Source organism: Falco punctatus (assembly GCF_963210335.1).
Source record: "Falco punctatus genome assembly, chromosome: 2".
In the NCBI taxonomy this organism is placed as follows: domain Eukaryota; kingdom Metazoa; phylum Chordata; class Aves; order Falconiformes; family Falconidae; genus Falco; species Falco punctatus.
In genome coordinates, this window is record NC_137581.1 from 58590693 (window position 1) to 58616191 (window position 25499).

At 38.8% G+C, this 25499-nt stretch overlaps 1 protein-coding gene across 4 annotated transcripts in view; it reads right to left on the reverse strand.

Annotated features, from left to right (window-relative positions):
- Window positions 1–25499, reverse strand: part of NALCN (sodium leak channel, non-selective) — a 250055-nt gene that overhangs the window by 111246 nt on the left and 113310 nt on the right. For all 4 annotated transcript variants that reach the window (XM_080375646.1, XM_080375645.1, XM_080375647.1 and 1 more), the window contains 3 exons: window positions 12558–12689; window positions 5673–5840; window positions 825–1016 (listed from right to left, as the gene is read on the reverse strand). In XM_080375646.1, the coding sequence (XP_080231772.1) occupies window positions 825–1016; window positions 5673–5840; window positions 12558–12689 (492 nt within the window). The remainder of the gene's footprint in view (window positions 1–824; window positions 1017–5672; window positions 5841–12557; window positions 12690–25499) is intronic.

Genomic DNA, 25499 nt, shown 5'->3' on the forward strand with positions numbered 1-25499 from the left:
ACACACAGAAAACAGAATTACTTTATCTACACATACGGAGGCAAACTGCTCCACGGTTCTCAGAAGGAAAGGAAGACCACTAATATAATAACAAATATGATAGAATCTGCCCTGGTTTCAGCTGGGATAGAGTTCATTTTCTTCCTTGTGGCTGGTAGAGTGCTGTGTTTTGAATTTAGAATAAGAGCAATTTTGATAACACACTGATGTTTTCATTGTTGGTAAGCAGTGTTTACACCAACTCAAGGACTTTTCAGCTTCTCACACCATCCCACCAGCGAGCAGGCTGGGGGGGGGGGACAAAGAGTTGGGAGGGGACGCAGCCAGGACAGCTGGCCCCAACTGACCTGAGGGATATTCCATACCATATGATATCATGCTCAGCATATAAACTAAGGGGAAAGCTGGCTGGGGGGGCGCTGCTCAGGAACTGGCTGGGCACTGATCAGCAGATGGCGAGTAACTCCACTGTGCATCACTTGTTTTGTATGTATTACTATTTTTACTATTTTCCCTTCCATTTCTATCCTATTAAACTGTCTTTATCTCAACCCACAAATTTTACTTTTTTTTTTCCTAATTCTCTCCCCCATCCCCCTGGAGCAAGCAGCTCTGTGGTATTTAGCTACCTACTGGGTTAAACCATGACAGAACCATAGAACCATAGAATCATTTAGGCTGGAAAAGACCTTTAACATCGAGTCCAATTGTTTACCTAGCACTGCCCAGTCCACCACCAACGGCAAGAAATATCAATGACGAGAAAATATCAATGACAAGAAAATAATAACAAGCAAAGAGTAATCAATGCTTTTTATACTTGCCCGTGGGAAGGTTGTAAATCTATCCAGTTCTTCCACAAAGCAAAACATCTGTAAACTGATTGCTGACATTACAATTAAAAGGCTGGCAGTAAACACCACCAAACTCCCAAGTTTTTTTCCTGGTCCAAATATCTTATAAACAAAGTCCTCTAAAGCAGGAGAAATCTTTATAAGCCGAACTACTCTAAGAACCTGCAAAGAAAGAGAAAATACAACTGTATTAATTACATGATAATCACATTAATCAACAACTTTTCACAGGATCAGACACTTCAAGGCCAAAAAGGGACTTACAGCTTTGCAGACCGGTAAATATCGGGTTGCCACCTCTTGTAACAGACCACAAGTTATGTGTTAGGTTAAGAACACGAGACCTAGAACCTGCCAGGTTTTGTCTGTACTTATCTTGGCCTGCCTGAAGATTTGTTTTAGCTAGCAGTGGCAGTCACCCAACAACCAGGTAACTGTTAACCTACTTTGGTTTTTGCTTAGCTTTTTACAATTGTGTGGTGTAATGCTTATTGTTACATGTCTCTTTTTCTGCAGTAATAGCAATTTTGCATAGAATGAGCTATGACCCTTCCACAAAACACAGCATCAATGTGTACAGGCATGGGACGACAGCGGAGATCTTGAGAGTACCGGCACAGGAGGATATGCAAGGCCCTCAAGGCTGTAATCAACTCACCGCTCATGAAGAGTCATCACAGAAATGCAATTGGGTAAAACTGTTTTTGGGGTAACAAAGGAAACAAAGACATAGGCAAAACATACCACAGATAATAAATCTGAATGTGATGTGGAATTACAGACCAATGGTTTATACTGTATTACCAAATGTAAGAACTGCTTCAGGTAAAGGTCAAAATACATCAGTCTAGATTTAGCAACTGAAAACTACTGCAGTGCACTCCTAGGTAAATTGCTCCAATTGTGGTTATCACTGTTAAAAAAACATACTTATTCTACATGGACAGCGTCCTGAACAGTCTTTGAGGAAAGCTCTGCTTTGAGCAGCAGGCTTGATGAGATAACTTTGAAAGGCCACTTCCAGCCTAGATTTTTCTATGATTCTGTGTTATTTGTTACACCAGGTTATATATTCACGTGAAGAACTGCCCACTCTTCTTCCACAGGTCATCTTTCCATTTCGGTGACACAAGGCAAAATTGCTTGGCATTGTGTACCATATACCTTAGCAAAATTGGTAATGAACATACTTTGCTGCTTCTCACAAGGGAAATTTTGGATGGCATTTCTCAATATCAGCGGAAACAGCATTGTGTGCCACTGATATATTTGACATGTCTCAGTATTAGTAGTGGCAGCAGAACTGTGATCGTGTGTAGAACTCCTGACCCATTCATTGCCGAGTGTACCTTGGAAAAGCTGCTGACAGCTCTGAATCTCCTATTTCTGCCACTGATGGTGGCATAAACAGTGACATGAACATTGGTATCAACAAGAGGCAGTGGCAGCAAAAGTAGTTGCTGAAGACAACAGACAGCAGCATATGTGGCAAACGAGATTTTGCAGTCCTTACAAAGAAAAAAGACTCTCTAGCCCAAAGTATCACCTATATGTCTGCAAGAACATATTGAAACTGGAAGGTAGGAATTACAGTGCAGTTAAAGGCTGACCTTATGTACAAGTCAAATACAACTGCTCTGCTGCTTTTGGAGAGGCAGTAAGTTTGACAGAAGTTGTTCACGGAGTTCAGTGTACCTTGTAGCTTGCTAATAATATAAACCTTTGCATTTTGCATGAAACTCACCTCCCTACATATCTGTCAGGTGCACAGAATATGTGAGTCATCTAGGCTTTACTGCCAAGAGGGACAGAAAGAGAAAGTCAACTCAAGACAACAACTTATTTCAAATATACCAGACCCCTTGTATTAGATGGGATGAGGCTTCACTGTATTTAGTACTAAAAAAAGGTCCTAATTACAAAGGTTACACTACACAGCTTAACTTTAGAACAAGGTAAGATTTTCCTTTCATATTGGTACTGTGATCCCATTACATATAATTTGAGCACATAAAACTGGTTACAAAGGCAGTGACAGACAGTGAGATGAGTGAGATTTCCAAGTACTACGAACATGTGAACATGGTGCCTTCTGGCTTACAAGATCTGACAGTGTAAAAGTTACTTTCAACACTGACTCCAGTGGGGTGAAGATTTCATGCTAGTCAGTATTCTGAGTTGTGTTTTAGATAAACTGTATTATCTGCCTTACTTTCCCCTCCCTTCCTTTGGGGAACATTAATTGACCTTTAAGAAACACATTAATCTTCTTGATACTATATGTTTTTTTCATTTATTTTCATTAGGTGACAAATTGAATCTAGCAATAGTACACTCTAATGAACATTTATGCATTCTGTGTAATTGGATTGCAAACTGTATTAAATTTAGAGCTATAGAAGGTGCATGCAGAACTTGGATTAAATATAAAAATAAGTTAAAACCCAAATCAAAATAAACAATATAAAAGAGAAACTATGGCTTTGTTACAAAAAATGGCTGCATTTGCTAAAAGGGATGATATTTATTCAGAAAATCACTCAGCAGTATTTTCCCCAAGCACAAATACAATCTTTTCAGTCCAGTATAGGTAAAATTCTGTTTAAACGTCTCCATTTTATGCCGGTTCATTACAGATCTCTGCAATAACATGAAAGACCTGTTGTTTCTCCACTGATTTTGTGCTCTATAGATTATAGCCATAGAATGTTGGTTTGCTGGAGTCTTTCAGAAGGAGCTTTGCAAAGTGTTTAGAATGACTGTACAGTAAATGTAAGAAAGATAGGTGGGAGGGTGGACAAGAGCCAATGTGGTGAAGAGTGAATGATGTGTTGGCAAAAGGTAATGATAAAGACCAATGAATAATGCAGACTGAAATATACGCTAAGGAAGACTAGATAAACCACATATTTCTGCTCACTATCCTGGAATGTGTCAAATAAAACTTCTGTTTTCAGTAATCTGTTTTGTTGGCTGACAAGGAACACATTTAACCTGTCATCATTAATACCTAAAGGTCTGGAAATCTGCCTAACGTCACAATGTATCCATGTGAAAAGGACTTTTTGACCTTGGTTGATTTGAAAATGTGTTATCTAGCTTGCCCAGAAGCTTAATTGGTGGAATATGGCGCGTAACTCCCTTACACACTGACATCAAAGGTAAAGTGTTTTCCAACCTCACTGTCATTTGACACTTAAGGGATTTGGATTGCACAGTACAACCCAAATCTTTCAGTGTAGCAGGTGTTTCTGCTTGTAAAATGTATGTATCATATATTTCGGGAAATAAAAACCACATCCTGACATTTTCTGTCATAAAAGCTAGCACTTTTTTTTAAAAAAAAACAAAACACACTACCCCCGATCCACAAAACTAATTAAATCCATTAAAAAGAAAAGACATTATTTTATTATCCACATCTGGCTACATTTTAATTATACTTTCAGTCCTATGAGTTGATGATGTCACCCATTTAGCCCAACATGTTCATAATTTACACTTAAACTTCCTAGAAATAAATCATCAGATGTACGTGGACTCTGCCCTAATAAACATAGACCAACTATTAACTAAGTTGTTTACTGCTTTAACTGAGAGCTCCTAGCTAGGTTTCCTGTGCGCTTTTGTCACGAAAGTGCAATAACATACTCCTGATACTTGAAGGTTAGGAATGTTATGCCACATAGAATAACAGTATTTTACATATTTGGACAGCAAAATCAAAGCTATAACCATCTAAAAGACTTCAAATGATGCCAGGTGAAGGCAAAATAGAATTTGTCATCCTGAAAGCTTTCTTGAGCAGGTTTGTGGAACCATTTAGCAAAAATACAGGATGCCATTTGAAGAAGTCTGAAAAGGCCATCATATTTCAACCCATACCTGGAGAGACTGCTCCCCCCATATTGTACTCACTTAGTTACAGTATGTGTCACTGTAGCTAATCACATTTATTGACAGGACTCTGATGATTTATTATTTGCCTTTACTGATTATACATCATGCCAATCCATTACTGAATAATGGACAGACATGAATCCTTTAATGCATTTTTAAAAAAAATCCCTTTCTTTAGCACTGTAGAACATAACGCATTATAACAAATCCCAGCGCTTTCTCCCACAACTGGAGCAACCCTAAGCACTTTGAGGAGGAGGAATGGGGAATTGGTTTGGCTGGCTGACAGAGGAAGAATCAGAAGTCTGAATTAATCAGTCTTTGTCTCCTTCCTGCTCTTCCCCAAAGTGAAAATGTAGGAAGAACCTTCATAAACACACTTTCCCTCTAGATAAAGAATGGTTAGAGATCTATAAAAAACAGATCTATAAAAAACAACTCTAAGATGATTCTGAAGAAATGACCTCAGAAGACCCACAATAACTGGAGCAGAGACTTAGGCATGCGACTGCCACAGAGATGAAGATTTGGAAAAGCAACAGCAAGTGTAGTAAAGCCTCAGGGACAGTGGTGGACACTACTGGAAGGCGATGCCCTAAAGAGCTGTATGCAAGGTCACGGCTCAATGAAGGACAGTGAAAAAACTAATGCAGAACCTACTGAACAGCATAGCTCAGATAAGAAACGGGAGTTAATGAAAACAGAAGGGAATCCCAGCAAAGTTAGAAAGAATCCTATTTCTGTAAATCCACCCAACAAACGTAGTTAAGAACAGACATATTTGTTATTTTAAATATATTCTCAAAGTGAGACAATATTGTGACAACATCAGTAGCCTGAGAACAGAAGTAATAAGAGCAAAATAGGTAATGTTTTTAATTGGTATATAGGGTGAAATGTAAAAATAGTTGATCATACCTGAAAATATGTAAACTGAGAGTGATAGAGGTCAGGATAAATATGTAGAGTGGTTCCAATTACAAGCAGCAACTCAAACTTGTGAAGAGATGAGCTGATGTATCCTGTGAAACCCAAACACCAGATCTTCAGGAGAGCTTCTAAATCAAACAGAACTGTAAAAGCAACCTAGACAAATATATAAAACAAGAAAGATGCATTCAAAACACTGAGTTAAATTACAGGTTTCTATGTCATGATGTCTATAAAGGCTTTATATGGCAAAAATAAAGATGTCCATAACACTTAACAAAAACACTCGTACTATAAACAGAATAAACAATCAACAATAGATTTCCTCATATTGGCTAATATTCTTCCTTAAAAGTACACTTTATGAAATTTTTTGAAGTCTCAACACAGACATGTAGATGCCACAATTTAGAAAGCATGAAATAATAAATCCATCCAGCTGAAATTTCACTTTTTGTACACAGATAAAAAGCAAAAAAAATATGAGTTTTTTTTTTCAAAATGTGAAGCAACACATATGAGCTGTCTGAAGAATTTTAAGAGATCTATGTAACAAACCAAAGTTTAAAGGTCTCTCTGAAAATTGCTGCTTCAATTTTCTAAAACATCTATAATAATGTGAAAACCAAGACAGGCAGAAAATTGGTGATGGGACTCAAGCATTAGAACAAATTAAAAAAAAGAAGAAATTCTAACACAGTCCAAAATTGGTAAGTTTTCAAAAATTTTAAAGAGATGGTGTTAAAGAAGTTGAGCAAAGAGAGTAAGGTGGGAAGTTACAGTGGAAGAAATCTGCTTGTAGGCATTGGATGACTGTGAGGCCTTTCTTGAAATATTTACGCACTAAAACACATGATGTTCAGCTTGAACAAAGGGAACCAATTTTGCATAGGTTTGCATCTTCAAGATTTATTTTCTCTTACTTCTCTCACTACTGAAAGTCCTTCTGGCTGGACACACTTCTTCCTCACCTGTCTTCTTATAATTTACTACTGTATAAATCATGAAAGACTCACTCCCTGACTTCCCAACAGCCAGGAAAACCAATGGAAAGAATGTTTTTCCTTGATTCAGCAATTTTCCTCTTTGACTCTTTACACACTTTGGGGCTTAAAAGAGACCCTGAGATAACATTAGGTGGCATCTATATACAATTAATACTTTCAAAGTGCTGTGCAAACATTACCAAAATACAGTCGAAACCTTCTTTGAGCAAAAGTATTAATCCTTTTAAGATGGAGAGATTAACCAACTGTGGACTGTAGATTTACTGGATTTGGCAGGGCATAACAAAGTTAGAGGCTAAGATTTTAATTCTGAATCTGACAGTCACAGTCTCTGGGATGCTGCCTTAAGTACCTACATTATTTAAAATTTAAACTCTCCAGTCCATCAAAAATATATTCATCAACATGAAAGAAGGATTTTGTGACACAGCTAAATAAAATTTTACATATTTTATGTGTACAGGACTGTCACAAGCAGGAGTGGAAATGGAAGTTAAACACTGAAGTTTATGTCCTGCATTTCCTAGGACGTAATCCCCTAGTCCACACAGCTATTCATGAACAGTGCCACCAGCTGTATTATGTGGCCTTGTCAAGGCATGCAAAGTAGTTATCAGGCTTCAAACGTCCTCTGAATGATTAAATTAAGGCAAAATGCTTCATAGTGATCCAAAAAATTCTTCACATTAGGAAAGATATACTACTAAGAAATATTTGTGTGATTTCAGTCATACACAGTGTGGAAACACTTTCATGCTCATATTCTGAAATGTGTCTGTCCAGTTTTTCAGCCTTTGTTCTGGGAGCTCAAAGAGCTCAAGAAGAACAATGAGCGAAGTCTGAAGAGGCTACCACTTCACGTGAAAATCTCTATCTTAATCACAAGGAAAATGTTGTATCAAAAAAATCTTGAAATGAAACCTCACTTTTAATGAAAACACATCTGAGTCCTGAAAGAACAAGGGGATCAAATGAGGAAAAATGGAACAGTGGGTAGAAAGCAGATGGAATTCAGCTTCAGAGCAGGTGGAATAACAATGCCATTTAAATACACACACACATACATACTTCAGAGCACATAGGCTTCCTATTAGGACAAGACTAACAAATACGATGTTAAGAGTATTTTAATTTATTCTAAAAATGTGTGGGTGGGATCATTTGCATTTTACATGCTTGTCAAATGAATTCAAACCACTAGCACTTAAAATGTATCAAATGGCTTGCATAACATCTGATTACATTTATACACCTGTCTTCCTGCTGACAGAGCTGGTATTTTTTTCCTTCCTTGTAATTAAATACAGAAGATTCGGAATATCTGACTAAAACTTTTTTGTTAGGTGTGAAATGTAATACAATTTTATAGCTTATTTTTTTAAGCTGAAATCACTCCTTTCATTGCTGTAGAGACAAGAGAAAGGCAAATTCACATAAGAAGCCAAATCAGATGCACACACAAAAAGCAGGTGTAACACATAAGCAGCCACCCTCCACCACGTTGCCAGTTTTGCTTTGGGGAGGCCAGAGAGGAGCTACCAGGAATGGGCTGCTTCTGTGACAGCTGCCTCCCACTGAGTCACCTGGAAGCTTTATGGTATTAATGCTGCCTTCAGCAACAGTACGTTTCGCCAGTAGCCCCTTTATGTTCTTTTGCAGAGGCAGAGCTCGATATCAGCCAACATCCAACAGTGACAGACTCAGTTTTCTTTGTAAGTGTGGCTTTGGGAAAGACAAGAATTCTTTTGAGCAGGATCAGTGGGATTAAGGGCACAGACCTCCAGCATTTCCCTCGCTACCAGATCTGACCCAGCACTCAATCCTTCCTTCAGCCAGGGCAGGGCAAAGGCTACATGAAGGCAGCAGTGCAAGGAGACAGACTGCCAAAGGAACCTAAGAGGAAGCTTATAAAAGCACCTAGTTTTGAACTCTGTTTTCCAGACCCTTTAAAGCAGTACTTGAAGGAATTTCACACATCTCCAATAAGACTTCTAGTCTGTATCATCTTTCAATGGAAGACAAAATGTGGCAGTTGCACATAAAAACAAACATCCATCACTATTCTGTCCAGGTATTGAGTAGGTAAAGTCAACATCCTCAATAACAATTACCAAAAATGAGTTTGAAGCTCTGCTTTTTCCAGGTTCTCAGATAGTGCATTGGGGTTCTGAGCTATCCTCTTAAAATTCTGGTTTTGCTTAATCTGCAGGGCTGATGTATACAAATTGAAATGCTTGTCAGAACCTCTCATTTACTACTGGGTATACAAAATTATGCAACCAGTGGGACCCGAGTTTAGAATTAATTTCTATCTGTTATCTTCTTGTCTAACCTTTGTCTCCTTTTCTCTTGAGTCTGTCTTCTCTTTCCAACAAAGAATACACTTCTTTTTCTTGACACCGGGTATCTCAATAACTTCACTTAGATTTGTTTACTGAATTTAAGTGGATGTATTTCTACAGTTCTAGGCCACGACAATGTGTGGTCCATAAAATGGACTGTGAGCTATTTTATTGGACATGTCTGCTCCTAAAGCCAGCAGCTTCCAAGATGACTTCTAGAAAATGTATCAGAAAGCGAGATATGTTTGCTGTGATGTACCTAGGCATTTCCTTTAGCAAAGGGAATCCCGATTGCTGTTGGCCACTCAAGTCAGCTCCCTCTGAAGGGAAAGCTTTTTGCATCTAGTGTAATGGAAAATACAGAGCAACAGCAGTGCGTCCTGCTCCAACTAGCCTTCCTCACCAAGAAAACCAAACCAGCCACTGAGGAATAATAGGCGTTGTTTGAGTATTCAGCCTCTTCAAGGCTCTTAAAACCAATTTCTTTGTACGCCCTGTGCTGTAAAGCACAAGTTTCACAATTAACTGGGTAGGAAATGACACCAGCTTATCAATTTCTCCTCTCTCCCAGGATGTTTTCTACTCTTCTGCTCTTCTGATACTGTATTTTATACCTCCTTCTGTAAGATACTAGGGGGTTATTCTTGCTTTTTTTATAGTGTCTCTAGTAAAAGTATCACAAATAAAAAACCCCAGACAAACAGACATCAAAAGTATGCCTTACAAATAAACAAAATACCTTTCTGTATTCCAGATTAATTTACCTTATATACTTAGAAATGTAAACATGTAGAATGTAAAAAAATGTCTGACAACATTCCCACCAATAAACCAATAATCTAAGATATGCAGAAGCAGAAAAATACATCTTTAAAGAAAACCGGACATTGCTTAAGAGGGCTTATAATACACTAGTTTACATGCCATACTCATCTTGAATTATTAAACACTGGCAAGTATTTCTTTGGAACCTCCCCCTCCCCAAACCCTACACTTGAAATAGATGGTGAAGAGAGTGTTTCTAGCACTGATTAATAAAAGCATAATTATACTATATATTCAGTGTGAAAATAGAAATAGCACATGCAGCGTTTCCTATTTTGAATATAAATAGAATTAATGTTATTTTGATAAGAATCCAGGCTCCACTTCCTGTATCCTGGGCATAAAGCAAAAATGTCTATTGCAAAAAGTACATGGTCCCAGGCTTTAATGCTGACTTAATTATTTGTCTCTGGCCTATGATATTGTACTGGTTTTGGCAGGGACAGTGTTAATTTTCTTCATTATAGTTTGTATGGTGCTGTTGTGGGTTTGTGATTAAAACAGTGGTGTTGATAACACAGGGATGTTTTAGCTACTGCTGAGCAGGCTTGCACAGGGTCAAGGACTTTTCTGCCTCTCACCCCACCCCACCAGCGAGCAGGCTGGGGGGGCACAGGGAGCTGGGAGGGGGCACAGCCGGGACAGCTGGCCCCAACTGACCAAAGGGACATCCCATACCATGTAATGTCGTGCTCAGCATATAAATCTGGGGGAAGAAGAAGGGGGGATGTTCGGGTGATGGCATTTTGTCTTCCTGAGTAACTGTTATGGGTGATGGAGCCCGGCTTTCCTGGGGATGGCTGAACACCTGCCTGCCCATGGGAAGTGGTGAATAAACTCCTTGCTTTGCTTTGCCTGTGTGTGTGGCTTTTGCTTTACCTATTAAACTGTCTTTATCTCAACCCACAAGTTTTCTCACTTTTACTCTGCTGATTCCCTCCCCACACTACTGGGGGAGAGTGAACGAGCAGCTGCGTGGGGCTGAGCTGCCTGCCAGGTTAAAACCACGACAGAGGCTAAAATGAGTTTCCCTGTCCTCACTTACATCCTCAGATCTGTGGGGGATGTCATAAGAAAACCCAGTATTTGTGCATTTTATTCCAATGACTTATTCCCAAGATCATCTTCTCGCATGTTCATGTTGTTTTCTGGATACGCTTAGAACTTGAGATAAAATAAAGATAACACATTTCACAATTACTCTTCTAATTGTTGGCTGGGCCAGCTTTACTCAGTGTTCATACAAACGACAGCTATCTCCAGCAGCATGAGACACAATAAAGCATGACACAGCACTGATGTCTCTCCAGTCTGCACTTTTTTGAGGTTTTAGGACTCTGGTGCTACCTTTAACTTTGTTTTCAGTTTTGTCCCAGAACTGGTGAAGTCTCAGCTTCATAAGGTTTTAAGACATCAGATACATATCCTAAAACTAAGATAAATTAAAAAAAATAGTATCAACTCAACCTCCCTTAAAAAGGGAGATTCATAAAGCATCATAATGTTATGGACTAAAGGGTTTAAAGTTGGGCACTTTAGAGTCTGACTCTCAAATGTATCTAGACATTTTAAACAAGAAGAGTACAAATCACCAAATTTTTTGACTTGTGAATCCTCTGCCATTGGTATATTGGTTGCCAACCAGGCAATAAAAATGGCAGAGGAATCACAAGGAATATACTGCTATCATGCGCCCTAGCCCAAGGATGTCCCCTCTGCCTCCAAAGAAGGACTGCATAATTATCAAAGCCAGGGAAACCGCAGTAACCATTAAACTAGACGTGTCAAATCCAGGCAACCATGATCAACACTGTCAGAGAACTGATCTTGGTGAATTTCAGCACTGGTGGCTTTATACTCAGATAAAGTGACAACTAACAGTGCTCATGGAACTATTTTTAATAAAGAATGTTACAATACTCATTTCACTCTTGATTCAGGAAAAAACAGTTATCTATTTAAAGCTATGCCTGTACGTTAGTATCAAAGTGTTACATTCTTTTTTAATACTGAATTGAACAGTACTAAAAACCACTAAAAAGACATGTAGCCAAGGTTCTGGGATCTCTAGTGCATGCCCTACAGTAAAATCCTTGACCAGCTAATAAGTCAGTCAGGGTCCCTGCCAGAATGCCACTTGCAAAGAAACTTTTTACCTCCATTTCACTGGTTCAGGAGCACAACCTCCTCCTTCACCAAATTAATGACTGGATAAATGTTTTTTTTTTTTTTTACAGTATGCTCTTGAAGTTGCCAAAGTCAGGCTATTTGCGACACTATTTTGGTTATGCTTAAGGACCTTCTTGCAGCTAAGTGTATGTTGAATAAAGATGATTTAGGAAGAAGTACTCTACTCTGTAAAGACAGTGTTTTGTCATTTTTTTAAAGTTAAGTTCTTCTGGATGTTACATTCCTTCTAGAGAAAGATAGCAACTCAGCAGCCACGCATTGCCTGCAGATGCTATACTTAAGCCTGAGCTCATTACCACTGACATTTTGTTTGAGGAAATTACCTTTCAAAAGGTTGTAAGATAGGGCTGTCAGCCACTGTCAGACTGAGGATCTTGAACAAGTTAGCACAGAATTCTCAGAATGCTTAAGGGAATAAAAAAATTACATACTAAAATGTGCTTGACATTCACATTTTCTACTTTAGCTTATCTTGAAAAATATCCAGATAGCCATTTCATTACACTCACCTCAGCTAGGTAAAATTCATCGTATTGTCTCTTGAAGTTTTCTCCTTTGTAGTAGTTACTAGCAGCGACAATCACATCTACAGCCACCATGCTTAGTATGAACATATGGAACACAGATGACCGCATCATTTTCTGCAAAAGAAAAAGAAAATTTTATCAACAAAATGAGCTAAACCACACACATTATTAAGTTTTATTACACTGTTAAAACATAATCAGCTTCTTTACATGATTCTAACTTACTACTCTTTAAAATAAGAAAACTTATACTTCTGATATATTGCTTCAACTGGTTTGTATGTGTAAGTTGGTGGATTTTTTTACTTTTCAGGTTTTTATTTGCCAATTGACTTCTAAGTGAAGGTTTATCATTTCATATGATATCCATTGCTTTAGTATGTTTTTAAAGCATAAACCGTACTTCTATCTATTCAGTTGCCCTTGGTTAATACTCCCTCATTATGATTTGTTCATGCAGATCTTAATGTTCAGGGACAAGTAACATCAATTCTATCCTGTGCATTGCTTTTACTCAAGAATGACAAGTGATAAAGAGATTCATCTGATGTCAAACTGTTGCCTAAAAGTATACAATATATCTACATATAGTAGTTATGCACATCTGGTCCAACAAACTGTGAAGTAATTCACAGGTAATTCATGTATCTGTGCACTTAATGCTTTGTGTCACTGCTGCTGCAATCCCACAGGAGAAAAGAGAAATGGAGGCACGCAGCACTGGCCAGGACTTTACATCTGTGAGTTGCCAAAACAGTAGTGGTAAAAGGTATGCCAAAAGTTCAAAGAACTAACTTCTAGGCCTCCACCACAAAGAGCATGGACTTACAATTTAAGGTAACCACTACCCTCACTGGGTAAGCCACAATTGTTCCAGTAGAACCTAGCTTCAAACACGGAGAATGGAGCATTGTTCTACATTAAAGCATCATTGAATGAGTGGTCACTAATATCAATACTTTTTACAATCTTTCACAAGTAAGTATCTTTCACAAGTAATCTTTCACAGTTTATGTCTTTAATGCTTATTTGCAAATGCAAGTTGTGCAACATTATGGTTCCTTGTGTTTGTCTGTAGATTTAAATTGTGTTCACATTGGGTAAAGGCCATTTTCATCTGCTCCTGATTTTATCTATAGAAGTGCCAGGAAAAATATAACTCAAAATATAGAAGAACTCTGCCTCTTCTAAATTTCTTCCTAAAGACTTAGTGTGTCTGTACTGGTTTATATTCACAGAATCACATAAGTATTTAGTTTGGAAGGCACCTCTTGAGATTATCTGGTCTTCCCCTGCCTGCTCCAGCAGAGTCAGCTAGAGCAGGTATTCCAGGACTGTGTCCCATAAGAGTTTAAATATCTCAACAGATGCAGACTTCACAACCTGCTTGTGCAACCTGTCCCACTGCTGTTTGACCACCTTCACAGTGAAAGTGTTTTCTTGTGTACAGATGTTAAAATTAAGACATTGTCCCAGTGTGAGACATAAGAAAAATAAGATCATGAAATCCCTGAGATCAGAAGGGCCTCTTGAGATCACCTAGCCCAACCCCTGTGCTCAAGGCAGCGTCGCTTACAGAAGGTTGCTCAGAACCACATCCAGTCAAGTTTTGAGTATCTCCCAAGTCTGGAAACTCCACAACCTGCCTGGGCAACCTCATCCTGTATTTTTACAGTGAAAAAGTTTTCTCTCATGTTTCAATGGAATTCCTCGGTGTCTCAGCTTGTGCCTGTTGCGTTTTATGCTATTATGAGACACTACTGATTAAGACCCTGGCTCCATGTTCTTTACTTCCTCACATCAGGTACTTTTCCATACTGATAAGGTCTCCTCCTGAGCTATATTTTCTCCAGGCTAAACAGCTGCAGCTTTCTCAGTCTCTCCTCATATAAAAGATGCCCCAGCCTCTTCATCATCTTTGCAGCCCTCTGCTAGACTCAGTCCAGTATGCCCACATCATTCTCGTACTGAGGAGCCCCAAACTGGACACAACACCCCTGATGGCCCCACCAGACTTGAGTAGAGGAGGATCACCTCCCCCAGTATGCTGGGAATGCTCTTCCTAGTTCTGCCCTGAGAGATGTTGGCCTTGTCTCAAGAGTACATGGCTGGCTCATATTCAACTTGTCCACCAAGGGCCCCAAGGCCTTTTCTGCTACACTGCAGGGGGTTGGTACCAAGCCTGTACTGGTGCATGCAGTTATTCCTTCTTTGGTGTAGGACTTTGGTTTTCCCTCTGTTGAACATAAGGGTTCCTGTGTGGTCAGTTCCCTAGCCTATCAAGGTCCCTCTGAGAGGCAGCCAACCCTCTGGTGTATCAGCCATTCCTCCCAGTTTTCTATCATTTGCAAACTTGCTGAAGGTGCACTCTGTGCCATCATCCGGATCATTGAAGAGGGTGTTGTTGAATCAAGACTGGCCTTGCAGTAACATTGGCCAGCTCCCTTAGCAATCATGGGTTCATCCCATCAGATCCCATAGACATCATTACATCCAGTTTGTTTAAATGTTTCTTAATGCGATCCTCTTCCACCAAGAATAAGTCATCATGGCTCCAGACTTTCTCACAAATCTCAGGGGCTTGGAATTCTTGAAGGTCAGTCTTACTCATCAAGATGGGTGTGAAAAAGGCATTGAGTACCTCAACCACTTCCATGTCATCACGTCCCCTAACCCATTCAACAGCACACCTACATTTTTACTAGTCTTCCTTTTACTGCTCTTACATCTGTAGAAGCCCTTCCTGTTGCCATCCATGCCCCTCGGCAGATTCAACTCTATGAGGAGTCTGGCTTTCCTAACCTTATCTCTCTACTCTCAGACAGACAGAATCATTGTATTCCTTCTGGGCCATCTGCCCCTGATTCAATCCCTTGTATGCTTCCTTTTTATTTTTGAGTTTATTCCAGAGTTACTTGTTCATCCATATGGGCCTCCTGCCACATTTGCTTCATTTCCTGCACTTGGAAGGGGACCATTTTTGAGCTTGGAGGAGGAGATCCTTGAAAATCAACCAATTCTTTGGAACCCTTTTACCTCTAGGACTGTATCTCAAGGGATACTTCCAAGCAAACAGCTGAACATGAAGAAGTCTGCTTTCCTGAACACCAGGGTTGTGTTCCTGTCTTCTGGCTTTGTTCCATCCACAACCTCATGGTCATTGAAAACAAGGCTGCTCCTGAACCTCACAACCTGACCAGTTCTTCCTTGCTTGTGAGTATGAGGTCCAGCCATAACACCTGCCCTCATCAGCTCACATATGTTAGGAAGTTACCGTCACGGCAATCCAGAAATCTGGATTGTCTCCTGCTGTGTTGCCTTTCTAGCAGATATCAGAGTGGTTAAATTGCGCCAGGAGAACTAGGGCCTGTGAACGTGAAGATGTTATAGGAGAATACAAAAATTAAGTAACACACATTTTTACATTTGTAAAGGTACATTAATGTGTTAGAAAATTCATATATACAGTTGTAAAATATTATCTGAGTCTTTAGTGAGCTGTTGTTAACACTGATAAAGAATTGTCCACATTTACACTTTTTGTTTTACCCTGCTTGGAGCTCAGGATCTTGACCAAGCTACTCTTCATAATACTGTGATCAAATTATTAGATAATAAGGCATAAGCCCTTGTCCAGGCCCTTAGCAAAGTCTTGCACCTGTATACAGAACTCATCCCCTGTTGAATTCCACTGGTGTTTTAAGGCAGTTTGCTTAAATTGAAGCTGAGTGGAGACTAAGCACATATTTACAAGCATTCAGCTGCTAGGACTGCCCCTTGCCTCAACATCTGGACTTCTTGGGTGGATCAGTGATAGCACTGCAGACAGAAGACAGCTCAACCCTTATGCGAGCTGGCTTCCTTTTGACCGTAGTGGCATAAAATGGTTGTATATTCCAACCTGGAAAGGGGGGCTTAGGACATGAATTTCTGAGAGTCAGAAATTTACAGAACACACCTGGGTTGAAAACAATGCCTAAAGCACAGTGAAGTCACCAAAACAGAATGGCTAAATGAAATCTTGCTGTCATCTTTAATCCACAAGGCAAGCTATAAGAATACAGTAATTAAAGACAGGGCTACTGGTGTCCGTCATGCATTGTTGTCAGTGGTGTGATTCAGAACAGGTAGCATGGTATCCGTTACATTTCTGTTTCACACAAGATCTAAACAGACAGTTACATCTCTCTGCATATTTTACGCTGTATTTTTAACAGTGTCAAAACTTCCTTCATAGTAACAAAGTATTCTGCCTCAATTGCAAAAGAACTTGCTAAAAGAAACTAGTAAGTGAGGCTGTAAAATGCACTTTTCTCTCTCTTCACAAAAAACAACAGGGAAGCAAAATGATAATACAGGAAGAACAAAAATGCATAAACCACCCTGGTATACATCTACATACATGCATACTTTCTCACACAGTCCATACCTTTGGACACCCATAAAAAGATTTTCCAGTGGTATATTTAATGCTGGAAAATAAATGACAATAACATAAATAATATCCTAATTGTTGTATGAATCAGTAAAATTCAATAAAGCTTCTTGCCAATTACTAAAAGTTGCCTTCCCAACTGAACGGAGACTCTTTAGCTAACAAGGAATATTATGTTGGCATACCACAATTCAACACCCAGACAGTAAGGAGGGAGGTTCAGACAGGCATGGGCATGGGCTACATAAAGGCAGGAACAGCTGGTTGAGGCAGCAAATTAGGAGATGGCTGTGGCAGGCAATGTGAAACGCACCTAGCTGCTGGCAGAGAGAAAGCCCACAGGACCAGCAAGGTGGAGGTATAGAAGTAAATGCACCGGCACAGCAAAACCACTGTGCTGAGGACACCCAAAAAAGAAATTCATTACTTTAAAATCCTAGGACTGGCCTTCTTATGAGGGCCAGATTGGCATCTGTGTTTCTTAATTTTTTCTACAGCATGTCAGAATCTAGCTGCTCACTTGTCATGAATGCTAGGTCTGATAAGCAGCTTTCCTGTTGGCTTCTCAGACAAGCTGCAATATCCTTAGGAGATCAATCACAGTGCTCTAGCCCACACACCTACTGTGCCCAACTTTCCCCTACTTTAATCTGTCTTGGTTTGTTCTTTCTGCTTCACAGAATTTTAATTTGGATTTGTACCCTTGAAAGAGTTCAGCTGCACCTCTGCTGTAATGTCTGACCATGAGAGCTCACCGTCTCTTTACATGTTTCTGTATTTGGAACGAAGTCTAAACGAAAGCTGAATTTAGCCCACAGCACTTGCCCAAACCTTAAAAATCATTTTGGATCACTGGATCAGCAGTGTTTCATTTGGATTACAGCCCTTCTCAGAGCACACAGCCATGGAAAATTCTCTGTGCAAACTTGAAAGAAGAGATGTAATGCCAATTTTTGTTCTTGTTTAATTTATCGACCTTTTTCAGCCCTTGGATGTGTGTTTCTTAAACTGCGTAGGAATAAGATGAAAGAAATGTTCTGATGTTGCTGTCAGCCAGTTGCAGGATGGGAAAATTGTGTCTAATATTAAATTGGACTTAAGATTAGCCGTGTTGAAGTAGTCTCAAGTGAAATGCCCTGTTACTGCCATCAATCAACTACAACACTGATGAATTTCTTACATTTACTATGATTCACTTCTAATGCTGGCATCTGGCTTCACGCAGGATGACAATTCTCAGTGTCCAGGACGCTGTGAAGAATGTGGATGGCACAATGCATTAAAGATGCAATGGCCATAAACCCAATATATAACAAACTATTAATGATCCAAAATCTTTCAGTGTTTGGAAATGCACAAAGGACTTCAGGATTTATTTGCTTTGTGCCCAGAGGGAATTTCATGAAAACAGAAAAAACTTCTAAACCACTGCTCATTTATTTAACATTAGGGATGTGCTTGGTACAGCTGAGGAACTTGAAATGAAAAATTATACATAATAACCCGATTCACCCAAAAGCTTAAGTAAGCAATGATACTGCAATTGCTGACAGGTGGAGACTACCTGGGTCAACTACCCTTACGGAGCATTACCATGCACAGACTAAAGCAGTCTTTTGTCCCTCCAGGAGCATCAAAATGGGGTACATTGCTTTAATACTCCTTCCACCTTCCTGCACAGCAGAGGAAGAATGAGTGACATAAATTTGCCTTTTCTAGCTTGCTACCCTGGACAAAATCCACAGCAGCTGCCACCTTACACAGTCAGAGCCACACAGACCCTGGCTCAGGAAGGCAGTGGTCCATGCAAAATGCAGTCACTAAGCAAACTAGAATAAAGATGATTTTCCTAATGCTAAACCCCTTTTTGGGGTCTGATATGTACATCAGGTCACTCCTTGCACCACCATCCTTTATGTGGGATTTTTGTTTCAAGTCCATAATAGACTTTGCTTACTAAGCAAGATGGTAAGCGTTGCAAACTTCTAGGGTCTGACAGACATAATAATAAAATAACACACGGGCCATGTCACCCTGATATTACTAGCTCAAAACTGACGAAGCTGGTAATGTTCAATATTACAATGCAAAACCTGGAAAAAGGAGCTCAATGGTTTATTTCAGACCTATGGAAATTCAGACTGCATTTGACAATACTTAACGCTCTGGGTGATGGTCTAAATAACAGTAATAATAATTAAAAAAAAAAAAAAAAGAGGAAAAACTACCTTGAAGAATAAAAAATTACCAAAAAAGCCCTCAAGCTTATTAGTACTGAGCAAGACATGGTGAGGATCTGATATGCAGAAAACCTCTTCTTATTTTGGCCATTTAGTGTGTAAAAAGCTTAGAGTGCATAATTGTCAAACTGGCAGGGTAGCTCTCAAAAGTATGAAACCAATTAATGAACAGTGTAAACATCATTTAGCGAAAAGACTTTCATAATCACTATATGGGTAAGCAGCTTTTTTCCCAATTTTGATACTCTTGAATTGTGTATTCTTCAACAGGAAAAATAGTTGTATCTGTATCTCTTTATATTTTAGATACATTTTTAACACTTCATATAGCATCTCCTCCTCCATGTTTTAATAGCATGGCTCCAGCAAGCTGCTTACTCCCTTTTAATTTCATTAGCTTTTGCTATTGGCCTAAGGAAGCTAGGTCCTGCTAAAATATTCCAGCCAGGCTCCCAGTTACACTGTTTAAAGGCTTTATACTGGCTACATTATTATTGTGTTAAATTTTATACCCATTGCTAGAATGATGTTGTAGGATATTTCTACTTCTATCTACACATGCCTAGGGGAAGACCACCCTTTCTGGTAACTAGAGTACATTTTGATTTGTTAAGGTTATTGTTTAGATGTGTACAAAAGAGTTGGATGATATTTTAAAGTAGTTATCACAACTGAAAAGGTTACATTTGTGCTACTCCAGTCTTTTTTACTTCTGGGCTTGCTGCAGCCTAGATTCAACCACTGCAGCAGCATGAAGGTAAATATGACTCCCAGCTCATTTCTGTGCACATTGCCACCACAACATGTAGTGCTGGTACGTTCTGTAACTGCACTGCAAATCTTACCGTACCTGACAATTTCTTAAAGCCCCATTAGCTGCAGTCATGTGAGTATCACAGAATACAGAACCCTCGTTCAGAAGAGCTAACAAAGCATGACTCAAGCTCATTACAGCAGCACAGAATACAGTAAGTCAAATAAAATATGAAAATGTATTATAAGTAAATTCTCACTCTTTTTGGCCATTTCTTCAGGGCTTGGGCCACAGCTTCTAAATACATATAGAGGGACCATGGGTATTACACAGCCAGACCAATTTAAGTTGTATGAAAAGGATTTACACCACTAAGGAAGTAACACAACAGTCACTCTGGATTTGATGTTGAAAGCTGGAGACATCACATGCCTCCAGAATTATTATAAGGTACTGGTCCTGGAACAAGACTAGAAATAGCAAAAAATCCTTGACTTTTAAGATCCAACATGATTTTGTAGCTACATGTCTATTGTACAGCCTTAACGACAACAAAGCTTGAAAAGTTGAGGGTGATGTGTGTGACTGAACTAAAATAGCAAAAAAGGACTTGTTTAAAAAAATTTTACATGAACCAAAAAAGCGTAACTGCCTAATTCACGTCAAAGAAAGAGAAAAGGGAGAAACTTGACTGGAAATCTGTAAATAGTCCACAGAGGATTAACATACTCCACAGGCAGTGTGAGGGTTTCCACTCATGCAGAACCTTGTGCTAGGAAAGAAGAGAGCAGACATTTGTATATACACAGGGTACAAGAGGTATGATCTGTGAGTAAAATACCGAGATTCCGAGGCCCTGTTTGGGCCTGACTTACCAAGTCAATAGTGTAATGTCCTGCCTAAGAATTAGCAAAAACCTATTACCAATGCTCCTGTGGACAACTGAAGAAGTAAGGTTTGTAGCAAGAGACAACAGCAAGGTGGGTGCTGGGGTCTTCTCCCAAGTAACAAGCGAAGGGATGAGAGGAAATGGCCTCAAGTTGTGCCAGGGGAGTTTTTCACTGGATATCAGGAAAAATTTCTTCACCAGAAGGGTTGTCAAGCCCTGGAACAGGTTGCCCAGGGAAGTGGTGGAGTCCCCTGGAGGTGTGTAAGAGACATGTAGATGTGGCACTTAGGGACACAGTTTAGTGGTAGACTTGGCAGTGCTGGGTTAACGGTTGGACTCAATGATCTTAAGGGTCTTTTCCAACCTAAAGTGATTCCATGATTTCTAATCACTGAGCAAATATTTGATCTTGGCCTTAAGAAAAGGGCAAGTTTTTTAATCCTACACACTTTTAGTATACTTGTGTTTATTTTGTCTTTTTTTTTTCTTTTTTTTAACAAAGTGCTTGAAGATACCTTGACTATGAAAAGAGCTTTAGAAAATCACATTCTATACACTGCTAATCATAGAGAATTCATAGCATGAATAGGATAAATTTGATTTTCATCTTGTTGGTTAATGGCCATCTGAACAAGTACAAAATTGTGAAATTGCAGGAAATTTTCCCTTTTGTTTGCAGAACATTGTAGAGCATTTTACAAGCTGTGTAACTAATTTTCTATAAACCATTTTCCTTTCAACTTACTTTATGACTGCCTGACAACGATATGCATGTATGGAGAATTTAGCAAATTATTCTCAAGCTCTGCAATCTGAACATTTCCTAAAATTATTAAGCATTAACCACAAATTTTAAGGGAACAAGCTTTTTAATATCCTAGAGTGATGCAGTTACATATCAGTGTGGGATATTAAAAAAATGTTGTAAATCTGGGATATCATCTACTGTATTTGAGAGAAACTTCCAGATGCTAGATGAATTCAAGTAATGCAACCTCATTGAGGAAACAAGGTAAGAGTGAGTTTTGAAGATGCTGAAAGGGGTAGCTTTTAGACACTGCAAAGAAAATAATTTAGTAGTCGCAGCTCAGATGTTACTAACTTTGGTGATGACAAGGAGGCAGTCTTGACTTTTCAGTACAGGCTGCCTGTCCCAGTGCAGTGAATGATTCTTCACCAATTTAGGCTATAGGGACTTGCTTTAACATTCTTTACGATGGCAGAGAAACTCTTCGTAGTGATGTAGTAGAGATGAATGTAAAGACTCTTTAAGATCCGTAGTTCAGTGAAAAATCTCCTTGGAAACTCTCGTTACTTTAAGATCACCATAGCATAGAGAACCTTTGTTAGCAGTTGAAGGAGATAATACAGAAGCTATAGGGATATTCAAGGAAGCACAACTCTCCCCAAAAACCAAACATCATAACTCTTGCAAGTTTTAAATTGTGCAGTTGGAAACCCTTCTATATATGTTATCTGGCTGCAGCAGAGGTGACACGGGCCTTGCAGAAAGAGCAGTACAGAGAGTAAACTGTCCTAGCTTAAGAAATACTCTACATAGTTTGCTGTGCTTCTCTTTCCACCTTCTACCTCATCTGATTAATATTTAAAACTCAAGGCAGGCACTGTATCTAACTGTGTTTTTACAGGGCCTCCTACTATGCAGCATCAAAACAAGCTGGAAATGGGGCTATTACTGAATAATGGCAACATTTCAGGACATGCAAATATGTGCTCCCATATGTAAGCAGGGTCCTGCTTTTCATGCTATCACAGTATGTTTTTTAAAGCAACAAATGCAATTTTCAGATTATTTATAGCAAAAATCACACAGAAATCAGTAGTTGCCAAGGACTGTCTTCCAATAGTCTACATGTCTCTGTAATATTTGAAAATACAAGCAATTTGTGAACCTGTTGTATTGTACCAGACTCTCCAGTCTTTTTCCATAGTGAATTTCAATTTAAAAATAAAAAACTACTTCAAAAAGGCAAACTGAATTCTGAACAAAGGAACAAAGTAAAGTCAGTAACACAGGAAGAATGAGAAAATACACACCTAGGAAGTCAATGAATGGAAATAATGATAGGAAGATTATTGAAGAGAAATGACAAACTATAAGATAGGACTTTTAAGAGTAACCAAGCTTTAAAAGCAAAAGTTTCTGGCAGAAATTAGATACTTTTCTTTCCTTACATCCTAGATTTGATAGCTAAAGCCCTATTTCTGCTGTAGGGCTAAAGAGTAAGTGTTGTATATGCCTCCTTCAGACTAGCTGCATCCTGTTAATTCACACCCTGCAACAACAGAATAAAGTAGCAGTATAGATACACTCCTGTATGCCTCTTACTGACAGTAGCCACTTTTCTCCTCCCACAAACTTCTAAGAGAACAGTTGAAAATGGTGAATCTTTTGCCCTAAAAATCCATGAAATAATGGCTTCTTTGAAACTAAATGAATCTCCTCCTCACCAGTTTATAAATCAGCTAGTGCAGATATGTCATTTTCTTTGCAAGAAGATAGAGAGGAAGTAAGCAGCCTTTCAGTGACTGCAGTCTGACTTAGAGAAATGGAGAGCAGCAGCTGCAACATAAAAGAAACCTAAAAATACTACTTAAATTGTTCATGATAACAATAATGCATAGAGATTGTTACCTACCCTCCAGATTTTAGAACTGTTAGTAAGTATATCATCACCTCGGCAGTAATTTTCTTAAAGCTACATACTATGAAATGCAAACCAGAACCCGAATAATACGAATACAGATTTAACTCTTCCCTAAACGCTGCAACACAGTTCAATTCAGAATACGAGTCAAAATAATTATTGCATAAAACCTGAAATGAAATAGGCCAAAATATTTTTTATTTATATCTAGTGACTTTATCTAAGCTGTAGGGCTGAAGTAGACCCTGTCCTTTACTAAGGTGTGATGAATCACCTACCTTTCCTATGTGGATTAGCATGCTCCTTAGCCCCATAGTACTTTCAAAAGGAAAGTCTACAAGTTCTTTTCCTCTCACAATAAAAAATACTCTAAAATGTCAGTTGTCACTGATGTCTTAGAAGCAGCCTAGGTATCTGAACTACTTTAAAATCACAATGGTAAATGCATTTAACCTCAGGAATGTAACAGGAAGAGTTACAGACCCAAACACCTGGTCACATTACAGATTAACACACCATATATACATAAATATATAAAAAAAATCTATGCATGCACATACTTCCATGTATATATACACACACTTAGGGTAGGCCAAATTTCTAGCTGATTTGTGATGTTGTTCTCCATCATCACCTTATAATGGATGCATCTGACACTCTTAATCTACATTTTCTAAGTTTTCCTCTGAAAACTCAAGCTGATTCAGTATCTGTGTTATACCATTATCGGTATTTACATATTGTTGCTGAACCCTCTAGATACAATCTTCTATTTCATGTATGTCAACAATGTTGACATTTCCCATGTTTGTAAATTTTCATTTTGAAAATATGTTAACCACAAAAGGAAAAAAAACACAATAATGTCATGCTTACTGTCCAGCAGGACAGCTCCATTGCTAATGCTAAATCCATTTGCTATTCAAAAGCTGTACCATGAGCTGTATGAGCTGTGGTACATAATATATTGTTCACTCCTTCAGAAACACATTAAATAAATTTTTGAGAAGTAATTGATTAGTACATGTGCTTCAACTTTCCCTCAAACTGCAGGGAAAGTGAGTGAGGATGGAAAGAATCTGGAACCTACCTGTGCTGTTATTTTTTTCCATGCCTTAAAAATTTCCATAACTTCTCCCTTTTACAGCTCTAGGAAACTCACTTCCAACAATTTCCAGTTAATACCTGTTCCTTGAATTATATGTCTTTGAAGACCTCACCTGGAAGGCCTCCCTGAAATTGCTTCAATAGGCTACTTTTTCACTTACATTTCAATTCAAGAAGCATGGCTTTGAAATGTCATTTATTAACCATACGTGCATCAGCCATTTTCACTGTCTCTCTTTTCTTTGGCCTTTCATTTCTCAAATAATTAGAAATGTGTTCTTTTTACTTTTTGTGTTATTGCAGTAGTGTAGATTTACTAGCTGCTTTATACATATGAAGGAAAACATTGCTCTCAAGATAATGAGTAGCTCGTGAGCTGAAAGGGCAACAGACCGTAATGCAAGTATTGCACCACACACTTCAATTGGTGCTTATTCAGGATCACCATGAAATCTTTCAGCATTCTTGGTATTATTTCCAGAACACAGCATTACCCATGTACCAAGACAGGTACAGCTGAGCTAGAGGAGCTAAATACACTGCCTGCTCTTCTCTTTTTGCCTTCTCACAGTTTAAAGCACCTTCTCAAGTATTTAGCACAGATTCAGTTTCAGTGTGACTGCATTGCTGTGTGAACACCAATGAGCAAGTTGCTCAGATCCAAGTTGGTATCTACTAATTCTCCATATACTCTGTAGAAGAAATGGCTCTTCAGGGGGAACCCAAGCTCAGTGCTGTACATGTGTGCTTTAACCCACCCTCTTATGTGGGTGTTTTGCTGACAGTTTACAGTGACAGAGGGCAGAAGAAAGCTGACACTACCCAGAATG